The sequence below is a fragment of the Ictalurus punctatus genome, chromosome 19, assembly GCF_001660625.3.
Source record: "Ictalurus punctatus breed USDA103 chromosome 19, Coco_2.0, whole genome shotgun sequence".
Lineage (NCBI taxonomy): Eukaryota > Metazoa > Chordata > Actinopteri > Siluriformes > Ictaluridae > Ictalurus > Ictalurus punctatus.
In genome coordinates, this window is record NC_030434.2 from 8695985 (window position 1) to 8720550 (window position 24566).

The 24566-nt window shown below is 40.6% G+C and overlaps 1 protein-coding gene across 8 annotated transcripts in view; it reads right to left on the minus strand.

The window, feature by feature from the left end:
• LOC108279672 (synapsin-3) overlaps window positions 1-24566 on the minus strand; it is a 124757-nt gene that overhangs the window by 71269 nt on the left and 28922 nt on the right. For all 8 annotated transcript variants that reach the window (XM_047162315.2, XM_047162314.2, XM_047162317.2 and 5 more), the window contains 3 exons: window positions 21669-22089; window positions 12554-12611; window positions 3276-3367 (listed from right to left, as the gene is read on the minus strand). In XM_047162315.2, coding sequence (XP_047018271.1) covers window positions 3276-3367; window positions 12554-12611; window positions 21669-22089 — 571 coding nt within the window. The remainder of the gene's footprint in view (window positions 1-3275; window positions 3368-12553; window positions 12612-21668; window positions 22090-24566) is intronic.

Genomic DNA, 24566 nt, shown 5'->3' on the forward strand with positions numbered 1-24566 from the left:
TGACAGAGCAAATAAAAGACACGCTTTCATGGAGGTGTGCTTTTTATTTATTTATTTCATGTATTTTTTTTTTACATCAAACGAGGTGGGAAATGATGTTATTACAACTTGCAAATTACAACTTATAATGTACCACGAACTCAGCAATAAGTGCTTCAGACAAAACTATTGAAAAACATAAAATGTATCACTTAAAAAAACTGAAGTGAAATACCGTTGGTCATTTTAGGTTTAGTCTCACATTTCCTACAAACTCTATTAGTATACTCTTTGTGTATATGTTGTCATGTCAACTCCAATTCCCAATCTGCACCACAAATATAGCCGCCCAAGTCTACACTCCCCAGCACACGGGGTGCTTCTCATGTCTTATTTATGCACCCTCGTTTCCTTTCCTCGCGTCTTAGCTCCACCCCTTAGGATGTGAGAGAAGGATGCAAGGATGAGATGCGAGGAGAGATGAATTGAAGCAAGACGAATGGAATATCCTCGCTCTCTCAAGCATCACTTCAGAGCGACGTCAAGTAACGATGACTGTGCTCAGCTGGATTACCTCACTGCACTTCAGGGGTCTGCCGTTATGCATATTTTTTTGATGTGCCATCATGTTTTTGGAGTTCAGTTAATAACAACATTCTTAATAAAGCAAAATGCACTGAAACGTCTGGGTTATTCAGCAATGAATTAATGAACAATGCATAAATTATCGCATCTTTGGTGCAGCTTTGCCTATCCAAACATGCAAGGATCAATTCATTACAACACTCGTTATAAGCATATTATTATTGAATTATATTTCACACAAAATTCCATCACATCATCAAAGGGCTTTATGTTTGAGATTGTGGCAGATGAAAAGGAGGGGAATTCATACGTGCGTCAGGTTTTTCGACAAGAAACACTTCCGTATAGGATACACCAGCGTATCCTCGCTCCTAGCTCCTCTGGAAGCTTCCTCACTCCTCATTCCTCGCCTTCTCACGGCGCAATTAAAGAATTGATATGTCCTTCAACACGGTTGATATCGATCGATTTGCGGGTCATGGGCTGGAGGACGGAGGAGCGAGAAAACGAGGAAGCATCAATTTGAGTATTGGGAAGCACCCACAGTCTCACTACAGTGTTCATGGTCACCTGACTTCTGATTGCACACACCTGGACTCAATCACACACACACACACACACACACCTACATACACACTCCAGCCGATGCGAAGTATCATCCATCCATCCAACCATTTTCTGTACTCCTTATCCTACACAGGGTTGTGGGGGAGCCTGGAGCCTATCGCAGGGGACTCGGGGCATAAGGCAGGTGACACCCGAAACAGGGTCCTAACTAGAGCTGCACCAATACTAAATTTCTCAGCCGATACCAATAACCGATTATGCAGAGTGATATCGGTATAACGATACCGATAGTTCTGCCTTTTCTGCCTTCTTTTAAATGAATAATAATTAATTCCACAATTCTGAAGGAAATGCAAATAAACACTTTATTCTCTCCATTTCAAGTTGTTTCACATGAACTGATCTCATAAACAGAAAACACAATACTCAAATTAGCATTAAATTCAATTCAATTAAACAATTAAATTCTGAAGATAAAAGTAAGATTTAACTTATTGAACGTTATTAATTCATATTAACATTGACTGAATTGTAGAAATCCTCCTGTTAGTCTCACACTCACTCACCACAAACACAAGCGTTTCTACTTCATCACTGAACATCAAACTGGTCATATATAATATCAACTTTTTTATATATTAACATTAACTGGATATGAAATATACCCCTCTACAAATATATTTTTCTGTGCAATATATATTTTTTTGTCGACTCATCTTCATTTAAATCTTTCAGTGGTGTACCGCCGCTTTAATTCAGCACGAGCAGCTTGAGTAGCGCGGTAAAAAAATAAATAAATTAGACCTGACGCCGAAACTCCTGCTTCACTGCTGCAGCATCCGGTGAAAAAGCACTCACTCGTTAACATGCACACCGAAGAAAACACGCACTGCTTGTGTTCTCCTGCAGCGTCCGGTGTAGAATCGCATCAGTGCGGAGCTTACAGCGCTTACAAAGTGCAGTTTTGTCGTCATTCCACACAAGAGACATCATCTTTACACACAGCACAAAATCGATGTGTTTCCCCGCCCTCTTTTGATTGACAGGATCGGCCCTGATCATCGGATGTTTTTAAACTGATAGCCCATAGCGTGAAAAATTGCCTTTATCGGCCGAGACCGATTATACATTGGTGCAGCTCTAGTCCTAACCCGTCACAGGGCACAATCACACACACACTCTACGAACAATGTGGACATGCCAATCGGCCTACAACGCATGTCTTTGGACTGGGGGAGGAAACCAGAGGAACTGGAGGAAACCCCTAAAGCACGGGGAGAATATGAACCTCAGAGGTGCGAGGCAAACGTGCTAACCACATTATGATCTGATTCCGGTTGATCAGATTCTGGTTTTTACCCCGTTAAGTCTGTTTGCTGGTCGCGTGACCTGTTTTTGACTTTGCCATCGTCTCATGTCTGCCTATTTTTTTTTTAACAAAGGCATTTCCCGCAACTGCAACCATCTCTGCTGCCTGACAATATTGATCTTGTGATTTATACTTAGGAAAGTATTTTGTGTAAATGTCAACAATTGGAAAAAAAAAAAAATCTCCCCTTTAATGTCTTTATAAAAATCACTATATTTAAGCTCCTAACTCCTCTAACTAACAACTTCCTTGAGAGTCGAGACGAAGGCACCGGACAAAACATTACCGGACGAGGGGCGGGGCTTCCATGGGATGTCAGTTAAGGAACTGTCAATCATTCCAGATTCATATCCTGATTGGCTCATGTGCTATTTTTTATTAGGGGAAGAAAAAAAGAAAGAAGAGCCTGCTCTTTTGAGGTATTTTTGTGTTAACATGTGGCGCTTGGAACAGGTCTGATACGGTCATTTAAATATTTATTCTTTGGTATTTTCCATCTCACCCCTCAACTGCACCCCAGATATATTTGGAATATATCTGCTAAAAAGATAAGCAATCAGTCATGGTGTAGAGCATGCAGTGAGAGACTGCTGGCCCTCCACAATAAACACCAGATTAAGTTATTCAATTAACCAGTTATGAGCTAAACTCTAAACTATAGATGGCATCTCGATGATGAAACCTCCCAGTAATAACCGTCCCACAGTATGAAATACAGCGGCTAACCGTGCAAACTTTCCTCCAGATGTTTGCATGGTTCAAACTGAGTGCTTACCTGACAACTTTGGTGCCACCTCGCGTGACCTGCATATCGACCACACAGCCAGTGCTGACGGTGGATGCCACGTTGATCTCTGAAAACTCAGCCTGGAAAAAAGCGAATTAAATATCGGTTTTAGTCAACATTTGATTGGATACGCATTAAAATTTGCATACTAGGGGGTCAGACTGGAGGGTGTTTACACTGTAAATGTACTATGCCCAATAATAACAGGCCAATGTAATGCACTGTATTGATAAAGCTTTTTATATTTACAGAGCCCTCCACTAATATTGGCACCCTTGGTAAATATGAGCAAAGAAGGCGGTGAAAGATTGTCTTTAACGTTTAATCTTATGACATTTTATTTGAAATATGCACAAAAATACTCTGCTCTCATGGATATCAAACAATTGCGAACACAACACAGGTTTACCCAAAAAATTTATCTTCGTTAAATATAGGTATGCAACAATTATTGGCACCCCATGAATTCATATGAGAAAAATATATTTGAAGTATACTCCCACTGGATGTTGTGAACAAAAGATCAAAAAGTTAAACAATAAAGACCATATTTCACAGCCTTCTTTGCTCATATTTACCAAAAGGTGCCGATATTAATAGAGGGCAGTGTAAATAATCTCTTACAAAAAAAAACAAAACACCCACATCCAATTATGCTTCATATAGAAACATCTCTACATTCTTTACACTCTCCCAGAACTCACTGCAGAGTGTTTTACTGTGAGGAAGCAGGACAAATTGAGTTAGTCTCCTCTATTGCCTTCCAGCCTGGAAAAAGCCTTGTGACAAGCTGTAGCCAAGCAACTCCAATGACTTAATCAAATGCATTAAATAACACACAGTGGGATACATGCTTGCCTAGTCAACAGTCGAGATGGACTACAGGAAAGGAAACTTGGATTATAAATGACTAGCAACGAATTATTTGGTGCACGGCTTCACATAATCTTATATTACATAGATTGGTATAAATAAATGTATAAACCCCACTGGTCTATTACTGAACGAATGAATGAACAAATAAAAGAACGAATGAAGGCTTACCCAGAATGGGAATTTCAGAGTAAGGTTTGCTTGAGCAAGCATTACTGTGCATGTAAATGTGGTTGAGCAAGTAACAAAAATCAACCAGTGCTAATTACGTGATCATCTAATTAGTAACAAGATTATTCAGTCAACATTTGTTGAGTCAATAAAAAGAATAATAATAATAATAATAATAATAATAATTATTATTATTATTATTATTATTACTGGGGGCACAGTGACTTAGTGGTTAGCATGTTTGTCTCGCACCTCCGGCTTGGGGATTCGAATCCAGCCTCTGCCCCATGTGCGTGGCGTTTGCATGTTCTCCCCGTGGTACGGGGGTTTCCTCCAGGCGCTCCAGTCTCCTTCCCCAGTCCAAAGACATGCATTGTAACCTGACTGACATTTCCAAATTGTCTCTATTGTATAAACGGGTGTTTGAATGTGTGTGCGATTGTGTCCTGCGATAGGTTGGCACCCCATCCAGAGTGTTCCCCGCCCTGTTCCCCGAATTCCCTGGGATAGGCTCCAGGCTCCCCTTGACCCTGTGTTGGATAAACGGTATGGAAAATGGATGAATGGCGTATTTATCGAATATATTATTTATTTCAATATATTACTATTGTTATTTATTATACACCACAATTGTACCACTCCTCTTAATGCACCCTGAACTACCAATTTCTACCAAATTGGTAGATTTGGTAGAAATTGGTAGAAAGTCTACCAATTTCTGCTTAATGTGCGAAATTTGGATACTAGGATGGTAAATGTGTTGTAAACACAGAGAGAAATTCCTAATGCATGTAAATGTATAAGACGAATAAAATGATTCTAGTGGAATATAATTAAAAAAACAAAACTTAAATAAGCGTGGGTAATTGTACGGATCTAATTTACAGGATTATGATGTCGTTTGGTGTAGCTGAGAAATATGTACTTGGCCCTGTTCGGTTTCAGCACCTCCCAGTTATATGCATGTTATAGAAAGCAGATATGCAGTCCACTATGCACATAACTCAGCCATCACATATGGGTGTAACAAACGCATATAATCTCTTATTGGAAGTGTACATTAACGTTTTCTGTGACCATATAAAACCCAAAAGCAGGCCCTTCTTGGACAACAAATCGTGGCGCCTCTGAATCAGCAGTGGTCATCTGGCATGCTAAGAAAGGGAACCATCAGTCAACCGTGTTGGCTGACCAGCACAGAGCGAGTCACATCAGTTAGCCCTTTTGGTCGAGGGATGAGCAGTGCATCAGCATGGGGCAAACAGTGTAGGACCGAATTCAGGCTGCCATAGTTACTGTCAGGGAAACACATTCAGGCTTCTCTTGGACCCATTCCTCTACTGGGAAAGGAAAACAGGAAGGAGTCCATGTAGACAATGCCCTCGCACTGTTTCCCCTCCACTTTAACCAGCACTGCTATCTGTATTGATGTCATCTAGTGGCTGAACTCTGAACTTGCATGACAGATTTAAGTTCCACAGTCACATGAGCAGTAATCAACGATCATCAGGTCATGGCACTGAGTCAAAAAGCACAACCAAAATATCTCATTGCGTAATGCCTTTTCTTTCTCATAACTCATAACACATAGCTGGTGCATGAAATAATCAAGCAGGACTTCTGCATGATGCACAGCTTGTGGTTTAAAGCTATAGCACATAGGGTTTTTTAAATAATAAAAAAAAAATGATCAAACATGATTATTGAATCTGGGGTGGAAAGAAAAAAAAAAAAAAAACGGTTCCTAACAATCCTGTAATCGTACTTCACAGTCACCACTGTGTTAATGGTGTCAGATCAGAACTGGAAAGAAATATGGACACATATGTTAAATACCAGCTCAGATGCAGTATCTCAAACATTATCATGCCCCAGCTCTAGGCATGAACGAGGTTAAACTACACAGTGACTGGCAGGAGCTGGCAGCCAGTCATGAATGATAGAGAGAGTGTAAACAAAGCAAAGGGTCGTGAGAGAGTGAATGAACGAGTCTGGTGTTATAATATAAAAAGAAAAGGAATTCAAATTAATGGAGAACCCTTTTGTTGTTGTTAATAAAAAGGCATTCATTTCTTCTCTGATTTGGTGGGAAGCTAGTATTGATGATTAGTCAGCTGGCTTGTCCTCATTGTGGTAGCTCAACGGTTAAGACATTAGACTTCTGATTGGAAGGTGGTGCCTTCAAATCCCAGTGCAACCAAGCTGCCACTACTGGGACCTTGAGCAAGACCATTAACCCTCAACTCCTCAGCTGTATAAATGAGATAAATGTAAGTCGCTCTGGATAAGGGTGTCTCCCAAATGCAGTAAACACAAAAAGCTACTTTTAACTTTAAAAGTCTTTGTGAATACTAACCCCTGGAGTCAAGGGAAATCTTCGTTTGAACAACAGAAACTATTTTAGACTTCGAAATTTTATTTGACACATTTAGACAAAATGTCTCTGCTGTATGTATGAGCAACACCTGGTTTCTGCCAAATCATGCAGAGCGTCTTAGTATGGGTATAGGGCTCAGCTCAGGCCAACTGGAACAGAGAAGAACTAGACCTCAGGAAGGTCGAAAACCTGTCTAACAGATGTTTCCACTGACATCTTACATTGTCCAAGACTGAGATCTGTCAGATCTTCGAAATTTCCCAGGTGAAAATTCCATAATCGCCACAGAGGATTTGCTAACAGCCTTAACATTTCCTGTTTTAATACTGGGATAAGATACGTGACGTGTCGGAGGTACGGGTGAGAGCCACACATCTCATAAAATGTCAAATATGGAGACAGTCATTCTAAGGATGGGGCATCGTTTATTTTAGGTAGTGAAAATGCAGTGTCTTCCCTAGAAGCAATATAAAGAGCATGTATCAGAAGTGGATAAAAAAATACAATGCCTTGCAAAAGTATTCAACCCTCTTAAAAGTCGTCGGATTCGTCTGGATTACACCAATTGTTCCAGGTAGTATTTTTATTGCTAATCAACATGTTCTTATAGTAAATTTTTTGAAGTCAAAATTGATTTTATTATTATTGATAATAATAAAAACTGCAAAACGCTGCTTGCAGAAGTATTCAACCCTTTCAAACTAGTACTTGGTAGAACCACCTTTTGCGGCAGTAACAGCTTTAAGCCTGTTGGGGTGAGTTTCTACCAGCTTTGCACACTGTTTGGGAGTGAATTTCACCCGTTCTTCCTGGCAGATTTGCTCTTCTTCAAGGTTCTTCGGGTTGGTTGGATGTTGTTTGTTGACTGAAAATTTCAAAACAATAAGCTTCAGATCTGGACTTTGACTTGGCCACTGTAAACCATTCACCTTATTTTTTATTTTTTATTTTAACCCCTCCTTATGTTTGGGATCACTGTCCTGCTGAAAGGTGAAGTTTCTCCCAAGCTTTGGTTTTTCAGCAGACTGATGCAGGATCTCATGTAATATCCACCTGTATTTTGCTCCATCTATTCTACCTTCAATTTGGACAAGATTCCCAGGTTCTGGGAATGAAAAGTGTATCCTGAGCATGATGCCACCACCACTGTGCTTCACTGTATGAATGGTGTTAATTCAGGTATGTTTAATCGTGTCTTTGTTAAGACAATATCTTTCATCTGGAGCTTTATGCAAAGGAACATGGGGCATTGAATACTTATGCAAGAATCATTTTGTCAGTTTTTGATTTTCTTTGAAGTACTTGCTGACCAGTGATTGCTTTCCACTTTGAAAATTCACCGTATAAGAACATGACTTTGCAATAAAAAAAAAATACTGACATGGTCAGTGACGTGGTCATTAAAAAAATAATAATAAATAAATAAATAAAAATACACAGAATGGTATGAAACCGTGAACCTCGGTCTGATTCTCTCTAGCCCAGACTGTAGATTCATGTAGCCTCTCACTGACAGTCCTGTCATGCGATTACACAGAGTCAAACGCCCCCTAGAGTCCGTGCGCATATAGGCTGCTATTCTGTGTCCCTCGTCACTGACACAGTGAATGTGCATGTGAAATCCAGTCAAAGGTGTAATGAAAGTGAATGTGGTGGATTATTTACTCTATCATCCCCCAACATGCCTTTGGAGGAGAAAGTACACGTTGATGGAATAAATCACAGATTATCCAATCAAAGTACAAATTATACAAAATGACAGAATCGTACGTTTAGTGTGTGTAGTTTTTTTTTTTTTTTTTTTTGCTTGAACAGGAGTTACATCTTTTTTGTTTACCATGTAGGGTATTCAGAGGAAACACGGCATGAAGCCAGTTTCGCATTACGGACATGAAACACTTCAGGTCGGGTTTGAATGTCCTAAAGAGAAACTTGGGAATTGGTTCAATCATACAAGCCAAGTCAGGCATGCAGTACCGAGCCATCTACATGCCAGACTGGATTTGATTATTGTGCTTGGCTGGAAGTACTGGCAACCTGAACCCAGACATTTAAAAAAGGTTTCAGGACTGCAATGACAGCATGAAAGTTTGACAGCAACAACATGCTGCAGTTTCTCTGACCACCAAATCATGTAGTTATCAACAGTACTGAATAAATGACTTTCTGAGTAAAATCCTTGTTTAAATATTTAATCATTTACAAACAATTCATCTTCGTTTGAGTCCATGATGTTCCAGCCCGGAAGGCATGGGTTTAGTATTTTCCCTACTCTGATGCTCCTGTTTGAAAGAATGTGGCTTACATATACAGAACACATTCCAAAAACCTCTAATTCATTGGGACAGGATCTCTGATGCTAAATCAGGGAATGTTAAATCTCTAGCTTTAATGTTATCAAGTTGTTTCTCTACCATGCATCGGACAGAATGGATTTATTTAACACACTGTTTATTAAGTGCAATATTATGTATTGTGGAATAAAAGAGCACCGGAGATATCTGAAAATATCTGATTCTCACTCCATCTCACAGACAGAAAACCCTCTTGGTGCTCTGGGTGGTCTTGAGCTTGAAGCACTCTCTGAGCAGCTGGATGCCTCCTTATAAGGCAGCAGGACAGAGCAGTGATAATACAAAAGCAAGCACGTAGCCACACGCTAACGGGTAGGAGAGTGTGCAGAAAAATAAAGTTTTTATCATGGTATCAGGGTGTGCTGGTACGTTTGTTTACAGGTAGGGGATAGATGGCACTCCAGTATGACATACCATGATAAGGAAATCTGAAGTACTCTAGGTCCATTAAAGGTCCACCAAAAACAATCAAACAATGGGGCTCATTTATCAATGTTGTGTGTAAATGTTCTTGTAGGCCACACCGAAGGACATATTCCCCATCGGATGTAAAAAAAGTTTCCGAAATGCTGATTTTCTTATGTACGTATGCCGTATTTTCATAAATGCCAATCAGTGCAAAGTGCGTTTACACTACGGCTTATTTGCATTTAGTGACACCGACAAACCTCCATAAAAGATAAAGCTCAGAAAACAATAATACATCTCTGGCTTACCCCAGGTGCTCCATCAGTGGCCAGTTCACTACACATACATAGCCATGATAGAGAGTAAGTCTTGCAACTGCTGGTGTCAAAGTGTATGCTTCTACAAGACTTTGTAAGACTACAGTTTGTCAATGAGCATATAGGCAAAGACTAGACCCTTTTGGAATAATGTGCTCTGGACAGATGAATAAAAGATAGAAAAAACACAACAATTTCCATGGAGTGTACTTATTTTTTCACATGACTGTATGTCTACATATAAAAACCACCTGCCTAATATTGTGCAGGTCCACCTTGTGCTGCCAAAACAGCTCTGACCCATCAAGGCATAGACTCCACAACACCTCTGAAGGTGTGCTGTGGTATCTGGCACCAAGTCGTTAGCAGCAGATCCTTTAAGTCCTGTAGTTGTGAGGTGGGTCCTCTATGGATCGGACTTGTTTGTCCAGAACATCCCACAGACGCTCGATCGGATTGAGATCTGGGAAATTTGGAGGCCGAGTCAACACCTTTGTCATGTTCCTCAAACCCGTTCCTGAACATTTTTTGCAGTGTGGCAGGGCGCATTATCCTGCTGATAGAGGCCACTGACATTTGGGAATACTGTTGCCATGAAAGGGTGTACTTGGTCTGAAACAGTGTTTAGGTAGGTGGTACGTGTCAAAGTCACATCCACATGAATGCCAGATCCCAAGGTTTCCCAGCAGAACAAACCAAGGTTTGCTGCAATGCACTAAGCTCTATGGTCCTCATCCAAGTCTACACTTTGGTTACGTCATCAAAGTATGAACCTACAGTGAGCCCTTGAGTCTGTTTAAAAATGCCTTTGAGACACAGCATTAGTGTTTTAATGCAACTAGTGAATTGTGTAGTACAAATAGATCAAAAGAAAATAATGGAGGACAATAACGCACATATAAAAGGCAGACACAATGTGAAGGAGTGAACTTTACGAACAGCCAGGGGAAGACCAGCGTCAACAGAAAAGTGTTTGCGAAAAGGAAAAAAAAAAGTCCTAAGGAAAGATAAAGGACTTCAGCTGAAGTTCTTTCCCTGGTGGATTAACTCTGAATTCGAGTATTTTGGTGGGTTAAAATAAAAAAAAAAAAAAAATCATTTCTATTCGTATCTACCAGAACCATTCAAGACAACCTTTTTTTGGTTATGCAGCACTGTTGAGGTGCAAAACTTGCCGTATTACATAGATAGAGAGCTCACACATAGCAATACATCACGCTGATGCAGAACTGTGTCTCCACAGCACCAGGGACGTACACGCTGTGCTACACTGAAGCTGCTAGGTATCAGTATGGAGCTCAAAGTAGAGCGCCGTCGTATCAGTTTAAAGAAAAACCCACTCTGAAACACATTAACATATCAACTTATAATATAAGTATATTCAATATATTTCATTACCGTAATAGTTCTGTCATATTAATGTCACGTTACATTTAATAGCACAGCTACAATGCTTTTTAAGCGTCAGCAATCTCGACGTGATAACGATCAGTACAGCGCCTGGGCGAGAGCTTCTTTTCTCACTTACCATCTTCAAGCGATGTTTAATGTCACTGTACTCAAAGTTCCAGAGCACAGTGCGGCTATACGATAGAGTTACACCGGGGTACGCCGAGACCCGGCTTGGCTAGATAGCGATCTACAAGATGAGACGTATGAAGGCATTGCTGGAGGAATCAGCGTGAACACTGAAGCGTTAGAACTTTATCTGCATGAACAGAGTGTACAGGTGAGGACGTGAGAGAGCTAGACAGACTAAAGGACTAAAGTGCTGCCGCATCGCTCTCTTTAGACAGAGAAAGAAGCAAGGAATCATTTCTACAGGCATCACTATCGGCAGGTAGTCGAATGGCATCGTGGGTAATGCAAGAAATCATTACGCAGAGTGAAAATACAGAAACGCGTCAAAGTTGAACTAATTTTAGGTTTATTTAAGATTTTATCCCTGGCATCAAAAAACTATTGTCAGACATCCGGGTTTGCTTGGTCGTTTGCGATTAGGGGTTTAAACAAATTGCTCTGTGGTGTTTGCAATGAGACACACAGTACGCATGAGCTACAGTATAAGCTAGAGTTGTTTGCTGATGATTTAAATCGCCTGATTATCCCCATGTTCCTACTGAGGCTGACTGGGGTGAAATAGCTTACAAACATGTTTTGTTCACTTCTTACCCAGCTGTGTCCCTCACACAGAGAGGAGTGACCACAACAACATCCACAAAGCAAATGCGCGGCCTTTGAACCTTTCCTTCTGCCTGCCAGCTTCGATCACCCATAAAATCCCAGCAGCTCCTTTCAGAGACAAACCATGTCTTGCCAGTGGCTTGCAGCTGGATTGCAAAAGCAGTGCGATGTTATCGTTCTGCTTAAATAACACGTGTCTAGACTGGTAACGCTGCATACTGGGCATTGGCAATGCTGGTGTAGGCGTAGTAGAAAAAGCATGCAGTAACAGAGGGAAATGACTACATACAGGTAGTCTGGTGAATACAGGAAGCTATTTATAGCCAACCACAACTTTCTGATTCCTAAGAACTGTTTCTGTGCAAACATTAAGGTGGAATGTGTTGGTTCCAGATCTCTTTCGCAATTGATTTCAATTGTGATATTATTTACCGTCCACCTGAGTGATACCACACTGGCACACTGTTATTTTAAAAAGGTATGTGTATTTGGGGATAAATCCATTCAGCATGGCCGAACCAATAAGACCAGCAGAGGTCTTCTTATGAGAAATATTCCTACAGAGAAACACGTCAAACCTACCTGTTCCACGCGGATCTCATATTCCCCGTTCAGCTTCCTCCCTCTGAAATACTTTGCCCTGGCAAGAAAAAAAGAGAAGCCAGTGTTTATCAGATTTCGCTTGAATTCTTTACCGTAATTATATTTTGCTTTATTAAACAATCGGCTTCATTTCTAAAATGTGTTTCTGTGCGTGTAAAACAGCTCAGAGGTTCACTCTGATCACATTCGACGGCAGGTAAGAACAGTATTTCCTCTGTTTAACACCGTATGCAGAAACATTCACCAGAATGTTTCTCGATAAACCACTGTGGCGTAAAACCAGAAGCTAAACCATAGCAATAATTAGCCAAAAGTGTTGTTTTTCAGAACAGTGTTTTGACATGTTTCTGTTCATTTAAGGGCATTTGTCTCTCGACCTGCCCAACATGTGCACTTCTATAAACAGTGGGATAATAAGACTCAACGACTCCCAATTGTTGAACAGATTCAGAAACAGGTCTGACCTCTTGAATGGCTAAAACGTACACTTTCTAGCCGTAACGTGACTCAAGGTATGTGATCAACCTGCACTCTCGGCTTTATCACATCAGTTACAAATGAATGACATTTTTGTTTTTACATTCTTCCTCTGGAGATTTAGTCCCTCTTTCCTGTTATAATAATCTCCACTCTTCTGGGAAGACTTTCCACTAGATTTTGGAGCGTGACTGTGGGGGTTTGTGATCATTCAGCTACAAGAGTATTAGTGAGATCAGGTACTGAGGAGGTCTGGGGTGCAGTCGGTGTTCCAGTTCGTCCCAAAGGGGTTCAGTGGGGTTGAGATCAGGGTTCTGTGCAGGATACTGGAGTTCTTCCAGTCCAACCTTCACACACCATGTCTTCACGGAGCTCGCTTTGTGTACAGGGACGCTGTGATGCTGGAACACGTTTGAGTCTCTTAGTTCCAGTGAAGTGAAATTGTAACGTTACAACATACAAATACATTCTGTACAATTGTGGGCTTAAAACTTTTAAAACATTTTGGAGAAGAGCCACATATGGGTGTGATGGTCGAGTGTCCACATACTTTTGGCCACATATTGTGTCTTTTCTTTACATTGTCAGTGTCAGTAATGCCCTACTCCTTTAGAAGGCTCCATTCTTCATTGGGGTTTTCTGAGGGGTTTTTATCACTTCAGTTTGGAACGACACCAGGGTAGCCCCCCACCCCCCCCCACCCCCCGCTTCGACGTGCCCTGAGTAGGGTTCAAACGGACCACAGCGATAGTCCCCACTGAACCTAACTCAGGAAACGCTACAATCATATGACAAAAAAAAAAGAAGAAAAGAAAAAACAGCCTGCCACAAAACAAATATTAAAATATTAGAATAAAAATGTCAAATAATAAGGATGAACCCTAACTCTAATCCAAATCTGAGCTAGCTACTGCATTTAACACTTCCCGTAAACATAAGCACCTCATCACTGATTTCACCTTTCGGTCTTTACAAAGATGTTTCACTTGGAGAATATCTGCACAAGCAAAGCTGTCACCCAAGGGGGTGACAGCTTATTCAACATATGTCTGTGTAGTGATCAACTTGCACAGATGAAACGTTCTGGGACAGACTTTCACTGAAACCCATACACAATGATGGCAAAACACTAACATACTGTACCACACTCGCCTACATTCACACCTACACAGCAAAAAAAAAGTCTTCAAAAGAAACAAAGCAAAGCCTCTAAAGCCTCTCTGCCCAGAACGGATTACTTGCTGCATTACACTAGAGTGAGTCATGTGTTTGGATTAAAGCTGATATCTGCAGTAGGGAGTAAAGAAAAAACTTTCTCTGCTTTAGGGTGCGAAACCAAGAGTTACAATGATATGAGAGAATTCACAAGTGACAGCATTGCCTTAAATATAACTCACATATTCAACCCGTCTTGGGTTCAGTGCCAACTCTATTCTTTGTGAAAGCAAATAGATCAGACTACAGACTGATCGAAAATAAACATGAAAAACGTCAAGTTACATGTGCAAGTGCACGTCTTGGTACCAGCACTGGTTCCAAAATATGTGCATTTTATTTAGCTCGATTTACATACATTGTCTACGATGGACTGGTGTTGCGTCCAGGGTGAGGCCAAGGACGGCAAAGAACTCCTTGTGCTGAGCTTTACGCTTAATAAATGCATTCTCTCTCGTGGTCGGAAAAAATGACACCTTGATCCACAAGCGAAATGCAGACCCTGGCGTACGAGGGGAAAGGAAGCGCGTCTCTCAGTGCTCGCAGAACTGAAGTGTTCCCACACGCAACCGTTTCCCTGTACGCTTGCTTCACTGCTCCATACTCACAAACGCTTTCGGGTGGCTGTGGCTCAGCTGGTTGAGCACTAATCCAACCCACTAATCGTAGGGTTGGCGGTTCGATTCCCGGCCCACGTGACTCCACATGCCGAAGTGAGCGTCCTTGGGCAAGACACCGAACCCCGAGTCGCTCCCGATGGCAAGTTAGTGCCTTGCATGGCAGCTCTGCTACCACTGGTGTGTGAATGGGTGAATGAGACACGGCGTAAAGCGCTTTGTAGAACCGTTAAGGTCAAAAAAGCGCTATATAAGTGCAGATCTTCCAGTCTGCTTTGCTTTGACTGCCATTATCAATCATGAAATACATCCAGATTGTTGATATTGTGTGTCGTCTGTTCGTTAGTGCGACACACAGTCACATAGTATCACCTGGTATCGAATTCTAGTATTGAGGCATTTTTTTTTTTTTTTTAAGTACGAGTCAATGAGCACGGTATGTGACTGATACACGATACCAATATCCATACGTATCCCTAGCGTGTAAAGAAATTGTGCCCACAGATAAAATGACCAATCACACAGATGCTACATGTATAGCTAATGTGAAGTGGAGCTCATAGTGTCATGTGGAGAAATTTCTGCCACCTGCTTATAGCTCCACAGTGCACACAAAGCAAAACAACAACAACAACAACAACAACATGCCTCTCAAGGGCGTAGTAGACATTACAATTGTGGACAAATGGATACAAATACTTATTTCGTTAAATTTATGCACTCGGATGGCATTCCGTGCAGTTTTGTGAGCATTTACACAGCTCAAAACATGACTTAAGAAAAACACTTTGTTTCAAGGTCAAAATGAGATAAATAAGACATGTTTGTTTTCGGGCAAGCTCTGCTTCACTGGTGCATTGAGCATCAAACTGTACGAGTGATGAAGATCTCAATAAGGGAAGTATCAGGGCTGATGAACAGACAGGCAGAAAAATATACAGAAAATAATATGCGAAAGTCGTGTTGAGACAGAAAGCAAGATTTAAGGCGTTTAAAAGAAAGTGACAGGCTGATAGAAGGAACGAGAGAGGGAGATGGTGGAGATGGTCGGGTGAAAGCTGATGTGTGTGTGTGGCATCAATGTGGCCCACAAAGAGAGCGGGAGCTGAGAACGGGGTCATGTCCGTCAGGGGCTGCCTGGGTCTCCAAGCTACACGAGCCCTCTCTTCTGGAATGCTCGCAGAGGAAGAGCGAGACAGAGAGAGAGAGAGAGAGAGAGAGAGAGAGAGAGAGATGGCGAGCGAGACGATAGTTATCTGCTCTTGAGGCACAAACACTAACACTTTGCCTCATCACATCGGTTGGAAATATGAATTCCTTCACACATTTTCCTACCTTGTACCTTTGTACATTCACTTCAGCACATTTGCACATTGTATTTGTCTCATTATGAATTAGGATGAATTATGGTCATGCAATAAAAGATATAACTTACTCAAGATAAGTGTAATATATATATATATATATATATATATATATATATATATATATATATATATATATATATATATATATATATATATATATATATATATATATATATATATATACACTTATCTTGAGTAAGTTATATCTTAACTTATATAGATATAAGATATAACTTACTCAAGATAAGTATATACACATATACATATATACATACATACATACATACACACACATACATACATATACACACACACATATATATGTATAAGAATTTATTGGAATGAGATTACTCTTAGCACATTTCTACCTTGTGTTACATGTGGTTATGTGTATTCCTTGGTACTTGACACGGTTTCCATCTTTTGCATTTAGTTTATTTGCTCATGTTTGTTGTTCCGTTCTAGACCTGGCTACACCCCGTCCTGTCATTGGTTTGTTTTCTGATTGTGGTCACCTGTGCTTCATTTATATCTAATTCATTTGTCTATTTCTACCCTGGGGTGCACGGTGGCTTAGCGGTTAGCACGTTCGCCTTCTCCCCGTGCTGCGGGGGTTTCCTCCGGGTACTCCGGTTTCCTCCCCCAGTCCAAACACATGCATGGTAGGCGGATCGGCGTGTCCGTAGTGTATGTGATTGTGCCCTGCGATGGATTGGCACCCTGTCCAGGGTGTACCCCGCCTTGTGCCCCATGCTCCATGGGATAGGTTCAATGTTCCCCGTGACCCTGAAAAGGATATGCGGTATAGAAGATGGATGGATGGATTTCTACCCTGTTGTGTCAATGTATCGTTGTGAAGACTTACTGAGCATTGTTTGTTTTTACATTAATTCACTGTTTTAGCATTCATTTTGCATTTTTGTTTTCTGTCTGTCAAAAATATTTTTCTCTCATCATGGCGAATTCCCACCCACTAACCAACTCTCCCCGATCACATGACAGCTACCAACCAGAGACATGATACACGTGAGGCACATGAAGCCAACCACCATATCTTTTCAAACTGCTGCTCATGCTACATCACAGGGTATCTGACAAACTCACAGGAAAGCGCTATCTACCCTCTTCCACACACGTGAGCTCACAGACGCCAACGATTGGCTAGTATCACTCTGATTGATAGGAGAGAAAGAAACAACATCCCTCTCACCCAGAAAAGTATGGCCAATTTGGTCCTCTTGGTCTCACGGCTACAGATAACTGCAGCACCATTAGTTGAACTGGTTGGCAAATCATTTCTTCATTTGGCATTGTCATGCAGGAACAGGTTTGGGCCCCTTTGTTACAGTCAAGAGAACCTGTAATGCTACACCATACAATGACATCCTATACAACTGTGTGCTTCAAACTTTGTAGACAAAGGACAGTTTGGCGAAGAACTAAATATGGGTGCAATGTTCAAGTGTCCACAACCTTTTGGCCATACAGTGCATCTGATATTGGAGTACAGACTCACATAGCTCATACAGAACTTGGTATCTAGTCCTACTGCTTAAAAGGAAAATTCCCAATACACTATTGTCTGGCTTCAACTCAAAAAAAGATGTGTTGTACATTTCAGGTAATTTAGGCTCCAAATTTATTTTGACATCTGGTTAACATGCAGGTTAATGTTTTGTCCTTCTGAAGACATTCCATGCCAGTGCCCTCATGAGTAATTGTCAATAAATAGATGCTGTTTGGCTATCTGACACACTGAAATAGAGAGCTCAAACAGCCTCATTGTTATCAAAATGTCAAATTGGTCTCTGTGGCTAAATCTCTCTGAGCTGAGGTCAGAAATTCACTCATTGCTGACTTTGTATCTGTGAGCACAGCACAGACACGTGTACAGAAGTCTCTATTGTCCGGCCGCCGTCGTCTTGGAGCAGAGTTTGTGTTTTTTGGATGCATGAACAGAAAAGCTGTTCTGTACCACAGAGCAAAGCAGCAAAATGAAGGGATTGTTGCGTGATGATTTCAGATTGCTTGCTAACCAATTAGGACATGTGTCTCCCATCAGCATTAGCAACAAGAACAAAAGATCCTTAACCATGTATGTATGTATGTATGTCCATTCGACAATATTATGGACAACGCTCATTAAAACCCACAGAATTTTCACAGTCTCACGCCAATGTGTATAGACAAGGATGAGGACGTGAAGGGTAAAGACGTCTCCAATGCAAATGCTGTAAACATTCAGAGTTTGCGATCACATCAAAAAGATAAGGGATAACACCAAATGGATCATAACGAATAATTCAAACCAACCAGACACATCCATATCAGCAGAGAAGACAGATTGGTGCTCAGCCGTATACAGTTTATTTACATGTTATCCTTTATCAGTGGCGAGCTGCTTTGGATAAAAGCGTGTACCAGATGAATGTAAATGTAGATTGACAGATACATATACTCACCTGTACACCTGCACATTCATGCAGTTATCTAATCAGCCAATCATATGGCAGCAGCGCAATGCAAAAAAATCATGCAGATACAAGTTCATGTTCACATTGTGCAAGCCACAAAGGCTAACCAGCCTTTCCGGTACCAACATCCATGCCACTGTCAAAGTCACAGAGATCACGTTAGGGATGTAACCGAATGCCAATATATTTTTCTGAACGAACAGATAACGTGTTCTAAACAGGTACAGGTGGGAGGTTTTGATTTTCATGCAGGTGTGAGCAAATATGGTCAGATATGAAGCGTGGTGGACAAAGATACTGTCACGTCACCGCAAACTAGAGACATTTCCCAGGAAGCACCGCAAACTACAAACATGGCCGATGACTACAACTCCCAATGGAACACACAGACACATCACCTTCTCCTGAGAACTGATCACACACACCTGTTCCCAATCACACTGATAATCACACCACAATGATCTAGTGTATGTTAGCCTGGTTTATGATTTCGTTTACTTCCGTTGACCTCGATCCTCCTGAATCGTGTGCCCACTGCCTGTCTTTGTTTGTCTTTTGCCTTGCCTTCTGGATATTATACGTTTCATTACAGCTCTTAACTGCAATTGCATCCGTCCTAACCTTCATTACGTGACACATTCGTTCATCCTTATTAACTGCCTGGTCAGGGTCGTGGTGGTTTAAACTAGGCTACTAGTTATAGAAACCGAACCAACTACATAAAGAAAATAATACTGTTTGCTGGTACAAACTAATCATCATAACCTAACTGTGTCAGTGGGATTAAATAAAAATCCCCTGCACATCTCTAGTTGAGATTATTAACTCGGGTAATGTGGCTGAGGTTGAGATGCTATTATAGCCAGAATCCACAGACTTCACAGGTTTAGGCCACGCCCACTTCAAGTTTAAATCCGAATGCAGATACCCATACGAATTCAGCTACTCTACTCTATTGTGTTACATGCCTAACGTGTTGATGTTTCAAGCAAATTAAAGCTCAGGTCTACAAAAGAGAACAGCACTTAGGAAGGAAATGAAAATGTGTGAACAATATCATTCACTACCACCTTTAAACTGAAACCGAACACACAAACATGTTAGCGTCTATACATTTGTGTTCGTTATTTTGTCCTAAGGGGATTTATACAGTACATACTTATTATAAGTGGCAGTTATAAGAGAAAATGCCATGGAAGGACATGTGCATGTGATTTTTTTTTTTTTTTTTTTTTAAAGTTATCTGGCTCCATCTGGTGCAGAGTGCTAGATTTGTTGTATTCGAATACAGCCCTTGTCAAGTTGGACTATTGCCCCACCCTGCTGTCAAAGAGAATCACTGCAGCTAGTGTTACCATCACAATTACTGCTAGAACACTTGTACTGTTTCATACCCCACCGCATACTGAAAACGAACAGAAGGATAAATCCTCCAAAAAAAGGACTCACCGTTTATACAGCCACTACATCTTACTAAAAGGATTTTGTGAACATCAAATGTGATCAATGTTAAATCAATGTTTATATTATACTATATAAAAACAGCACACACGACTGCCTAAAGATTAAACTGTTCTCTTCTGCGTATTATCGTTCAAAGCAGTGACTCTAAAAAAACAAAACAAAACAAAAACAACCCTTAGATAGTTTATTCCTTATATAGCACTGGAATTACACACCGGTTTATCTGCAGAGCAGCTCAGAGCAATTTATGAAGTGAAACAAGTTAGTTAAATGTTCATTTTAGTGCTTCACGTTAAACGGGCCGGGGAAAGAGCAGGTTTATTTGTTTATGGGGTGCTTTTCTGGAGCTGATCTCATTTGAGAGAGGAAGAGCGTTCTTGCCATTCTGAAACATCACAGACATATGAAAATTATTATTATTTTTTTTTTAAAGAAAACAAAAACAAAACAGAAAGCAGGAAAGAATTGAAGCAACATCGTTCTGGTACTAAAGACCATAATGGTTAAGTTTCTCCTGAGTCAATAGAAAGGAAGGACTGATCTTCGATGTTTTTGACTGAGATCGAGTCTAGCTAGTTATCAATCGTATATCATGAAAGAATAATATCTCTTTATATATATCTTGAATATAGTCCGATTTATCGGGCGTTTCCTGTTATAAGATTACGCTCAATAAAACATATTTCTAGACATTTTTAGTCCTTACAAGCTTTTCTACTGCCAGATTAATTTAGCATATTTCTAGAAAAAAACTAAAACTGATCTGCCAATAGAACAAGACTATTTCAAGCCTGAAATTAGTAAAAAAAAAAATGTCTAGAAATATGTTTCATAATAATATCTGTCATTTACTGTAATCTTATAAAAAGAAATATTCGATCAACTGGACTGTATTCAAGATAGTGGAACTTGTATTTTGCAGTGTCACGATTAAGAAATTAGGAAGTTACAAAGCACGGATGAGCGTCGGATTTGTTTTTCCTCAGCGTGCGCTCTTTGTGCTGTTATGCTAATTCGAAAGCTCGCTTAAAAAAAAAAAAAAAAAAAAGCAAATCCCTGTATAAATCCAAACGGCTGCAAACAGCATGGCTCATTAGCAGACAGAACATTATCAGCGGGTTGTAAATGTCTACTGCGGCTAATGAACTGTTAGGAGCTGCCTAAAATAAAATGTTTTTTTCCCCAACAATTACTTTTGAGAATAAAGTTAAATTCAGTCTCTGGTTTTATTTATTTATTTATTTATATAGAGAAGTCTGACGTGTCGAATAATGAACAACAACAACAACAAAAAAAAGTACGATTTTTAAATGACATCATTGTTTTACTATTTATAGCTTAACAGAAACAATGTTTTTGAGATCATGAACGTCTGTGATGTAAATTTCTTTGTCTTTACCTCATTCCAGTGCACTGAAATATATGAATCGTTTTCCAGCTATGGAGATATGTATTCGGTGCAAATTATGCAAGTTCTTACCAATCTGTGTGTGCATCATCGATGACTAACAGTACTTTGGGCTTGCGGACTACAGTCTTGGCCAGAGCTGCGCCAGCGGCTGCTGCAGCTGCTGTGCTGCTGTCCCCATGAGCAGCAGCTTTGGCCTGCACGGCGCTGGCGATCTGAGCGGTCTTCACCACGCTGGAGAAAGAGCTGAGAAATGTGCCCGAGGAGGCGGGTTGAGGAGGCGGACACGGGGCTGGTGCTGCGGGCTGCTGCTGGCGCCTCTCCATGGCCGGGGATGCTGGGGAGCTGGTGGAGCTGCTGGAACCGCTGGAGCCCGATGGCCTCTGCAAGTCCATCATGTAGCCATTGGGCAAGTTGGCTACAAAGCTGCTGTCGGACAGACGTCGGCGCAAGTAATTCATGGTGGTGCTGTTGATTGGCAAGAGAGGGTGGGCTGGGTAAAAAGAAATAAGAGACAAGATCTTAACTGGTTATAGAATACAAAAGTAGCTGAAATGAATAAAAACTTCACTCCTAGTGTAACATTTAAAATGTTAAAATTTCACCCTTTCTGTTTAAAAAAAAACAAAACAAAGCTATAGCAAGATATTTATTTATTTATTTATGTGCTAAGGGGGGTGGGGGGGTGGGGGGGGGGGGTCATAATGTGGGTTTACCACCCCACAAATGAATCTCACAGCTGTGAGTCAAGTATTGAGCATTCAGGTGGTATTCATAAACATAAAACATTCTACACATTCTACACACTTATGTAACAGGATGCCGAAACAGTAATGACACACCGTTGGTAAACCAACCTATTTTAGTATGGTAGAATGTGAATTGGGAGGGTCCAGGTATCTGAGAATTGGTGGATGTAATCACCTTGCACATTATTTGAATCCAAACTGAGCAACTCAAAATACAGAGAAACACCAAACACACACTGTTCACCATGTTTGAGTTATTATGCAGTTACACTGGACCGTCACACTCCCTCACCTCGTCTGGCTTTCGACTTTTCCCGTCACCTCGTAATCAGACTCCTTTCGTGCCTGATTTGCCATATATGTATGAAAATACCCACCGGATCTGCGCCGACACAGCCCGGACTATGAATTACAGTGGATTACAGTTCTTAATTAATAAATGACACTTACAATATAGTAAATACTAAACTAAAAAGTCACTAAATATAACGCTCATAACATTGCGGCTATGAATCTGCACTTTGAGGCGTTTCAGTAGAGACAGCCTGTACAGAAAAGACACTTCAGTAAAGACAGCAGTTGCATAAGCAGTCATTTAGGAGAAAGAATTGCATGGATCATTAGATTTGCATCTTTTAGACAGAATGAGGAGCAGCAGCAGAAAACATGAAGGTTCCTGAGATCCTGTTTGCAGTCTTTACGAAAAGCTTTGCATACAGAGTAGAGAGAGGAAAAGTGGCTCTGCTCTTGCTGCATAAACCCTGGTGTGAATAGAGTGTTATGGAGGCTTGAATAAGGCTGAAGAAGAAAGGACTGTGGAGCTGCATGGAACTGGATGTTGCAAGATAAAGATTTTACAGAAAGACATGAGATGAGGTGCTAATTGATGCAGTGCTGGTTTGTGTAATGGCTGATGAAAGTGAGGCATTCTGTTTAGTCTGAGTAGCAAATACAGTCATCTCACTCTTTATTTGACTGATTAGAGTAACATTTTTGCAAGACAAAACTCATATCATTTCTATACGATTCATATGTGCTGTAGTTTAAAATTTCCAAGGTACCAGTGTATCACAATAAATCCTTTAAATCCAATCCATTATTGAATCTACAGAAAACATGAAGCTGCCAACAAGTCTAGTCCTTCTAGTTACTAACTTATATGCCCCAAATTGGCTTAAAATATACTTTAAACAGGGCTGAGTCTAGTGAAGAAAAACCATTTCTGACATTTGATACTGATGTGACCGTGACCCTGTTTGGATCGATACCAAAATCGAATCAGTTCACCTGCGGGTTACAATGGTTCTATTTCATTCACGTCTATTTGTATAGCACTTTTAACAATGCATATTGACACAAAGCAGCTTTACAGAAATATATCAATTCCGGATATAAATTTCAAACGTATAATTTAATGATAATTCCATATCACACCTACAAACCTTCAACCACTTGTTGTTCTTAAAATATCGTGCTAGCTGCTGAAATTTCCTGGACGGATGGGCAGACAGATAGACAGGCCAATGGCAAAAATCATAGATAGTCATAAAATCTGCCTGAACATGAATGTGTAAGTAACATCTGGTCTGGTCTGCACTTATATAGCGCTTTTATAAGCTTTGTGGTTCCAAAGCGCTTTACACTGTGTCTCATTCACCCATTCACACACACACCAATGGTTGCAGAGCTGCCATGCAAGGCGCTAACTTGCCATCGGGAGCAACTCGGGGTTCAGTGTCTTGCCCAAGGGCACTTCGGCATGTGGAGTCACGTGGGCCGGGAATCGAACCGCCGACCCTACGATTAGTGGCCGACCCGCTCTACCACCTGATCCACAGCCGCCCTTTCTTCTATTGAAGAAAAACTATTTCGGACATTTGACCCTGATCGGATCAGTTCCAAAATCCGTTCATCTGCTGGTTACAATGATAGTTCCATATATACTGTATCATACTAAATCTTGGATGAATAAATGGATGGACAACCCGAAATCATATTAATAACAAATAGAATAGAACCTTGTTGTTTAGCAAAACGACAACTACACTGAATAAACTACACCCCCTCTCACCGCTGTAAGCGAGAGTAGATGAGTGGAAAGAAATAGATACAGTGGAGATCAAAATTAGAGGACAACCTACAATTTCCTAAATGTCAAGGACACTGCTTAGTCCTATTTGAGGTTATCCTAACAGGAGTAGAAGGGCAGTTTTTTTTTTTT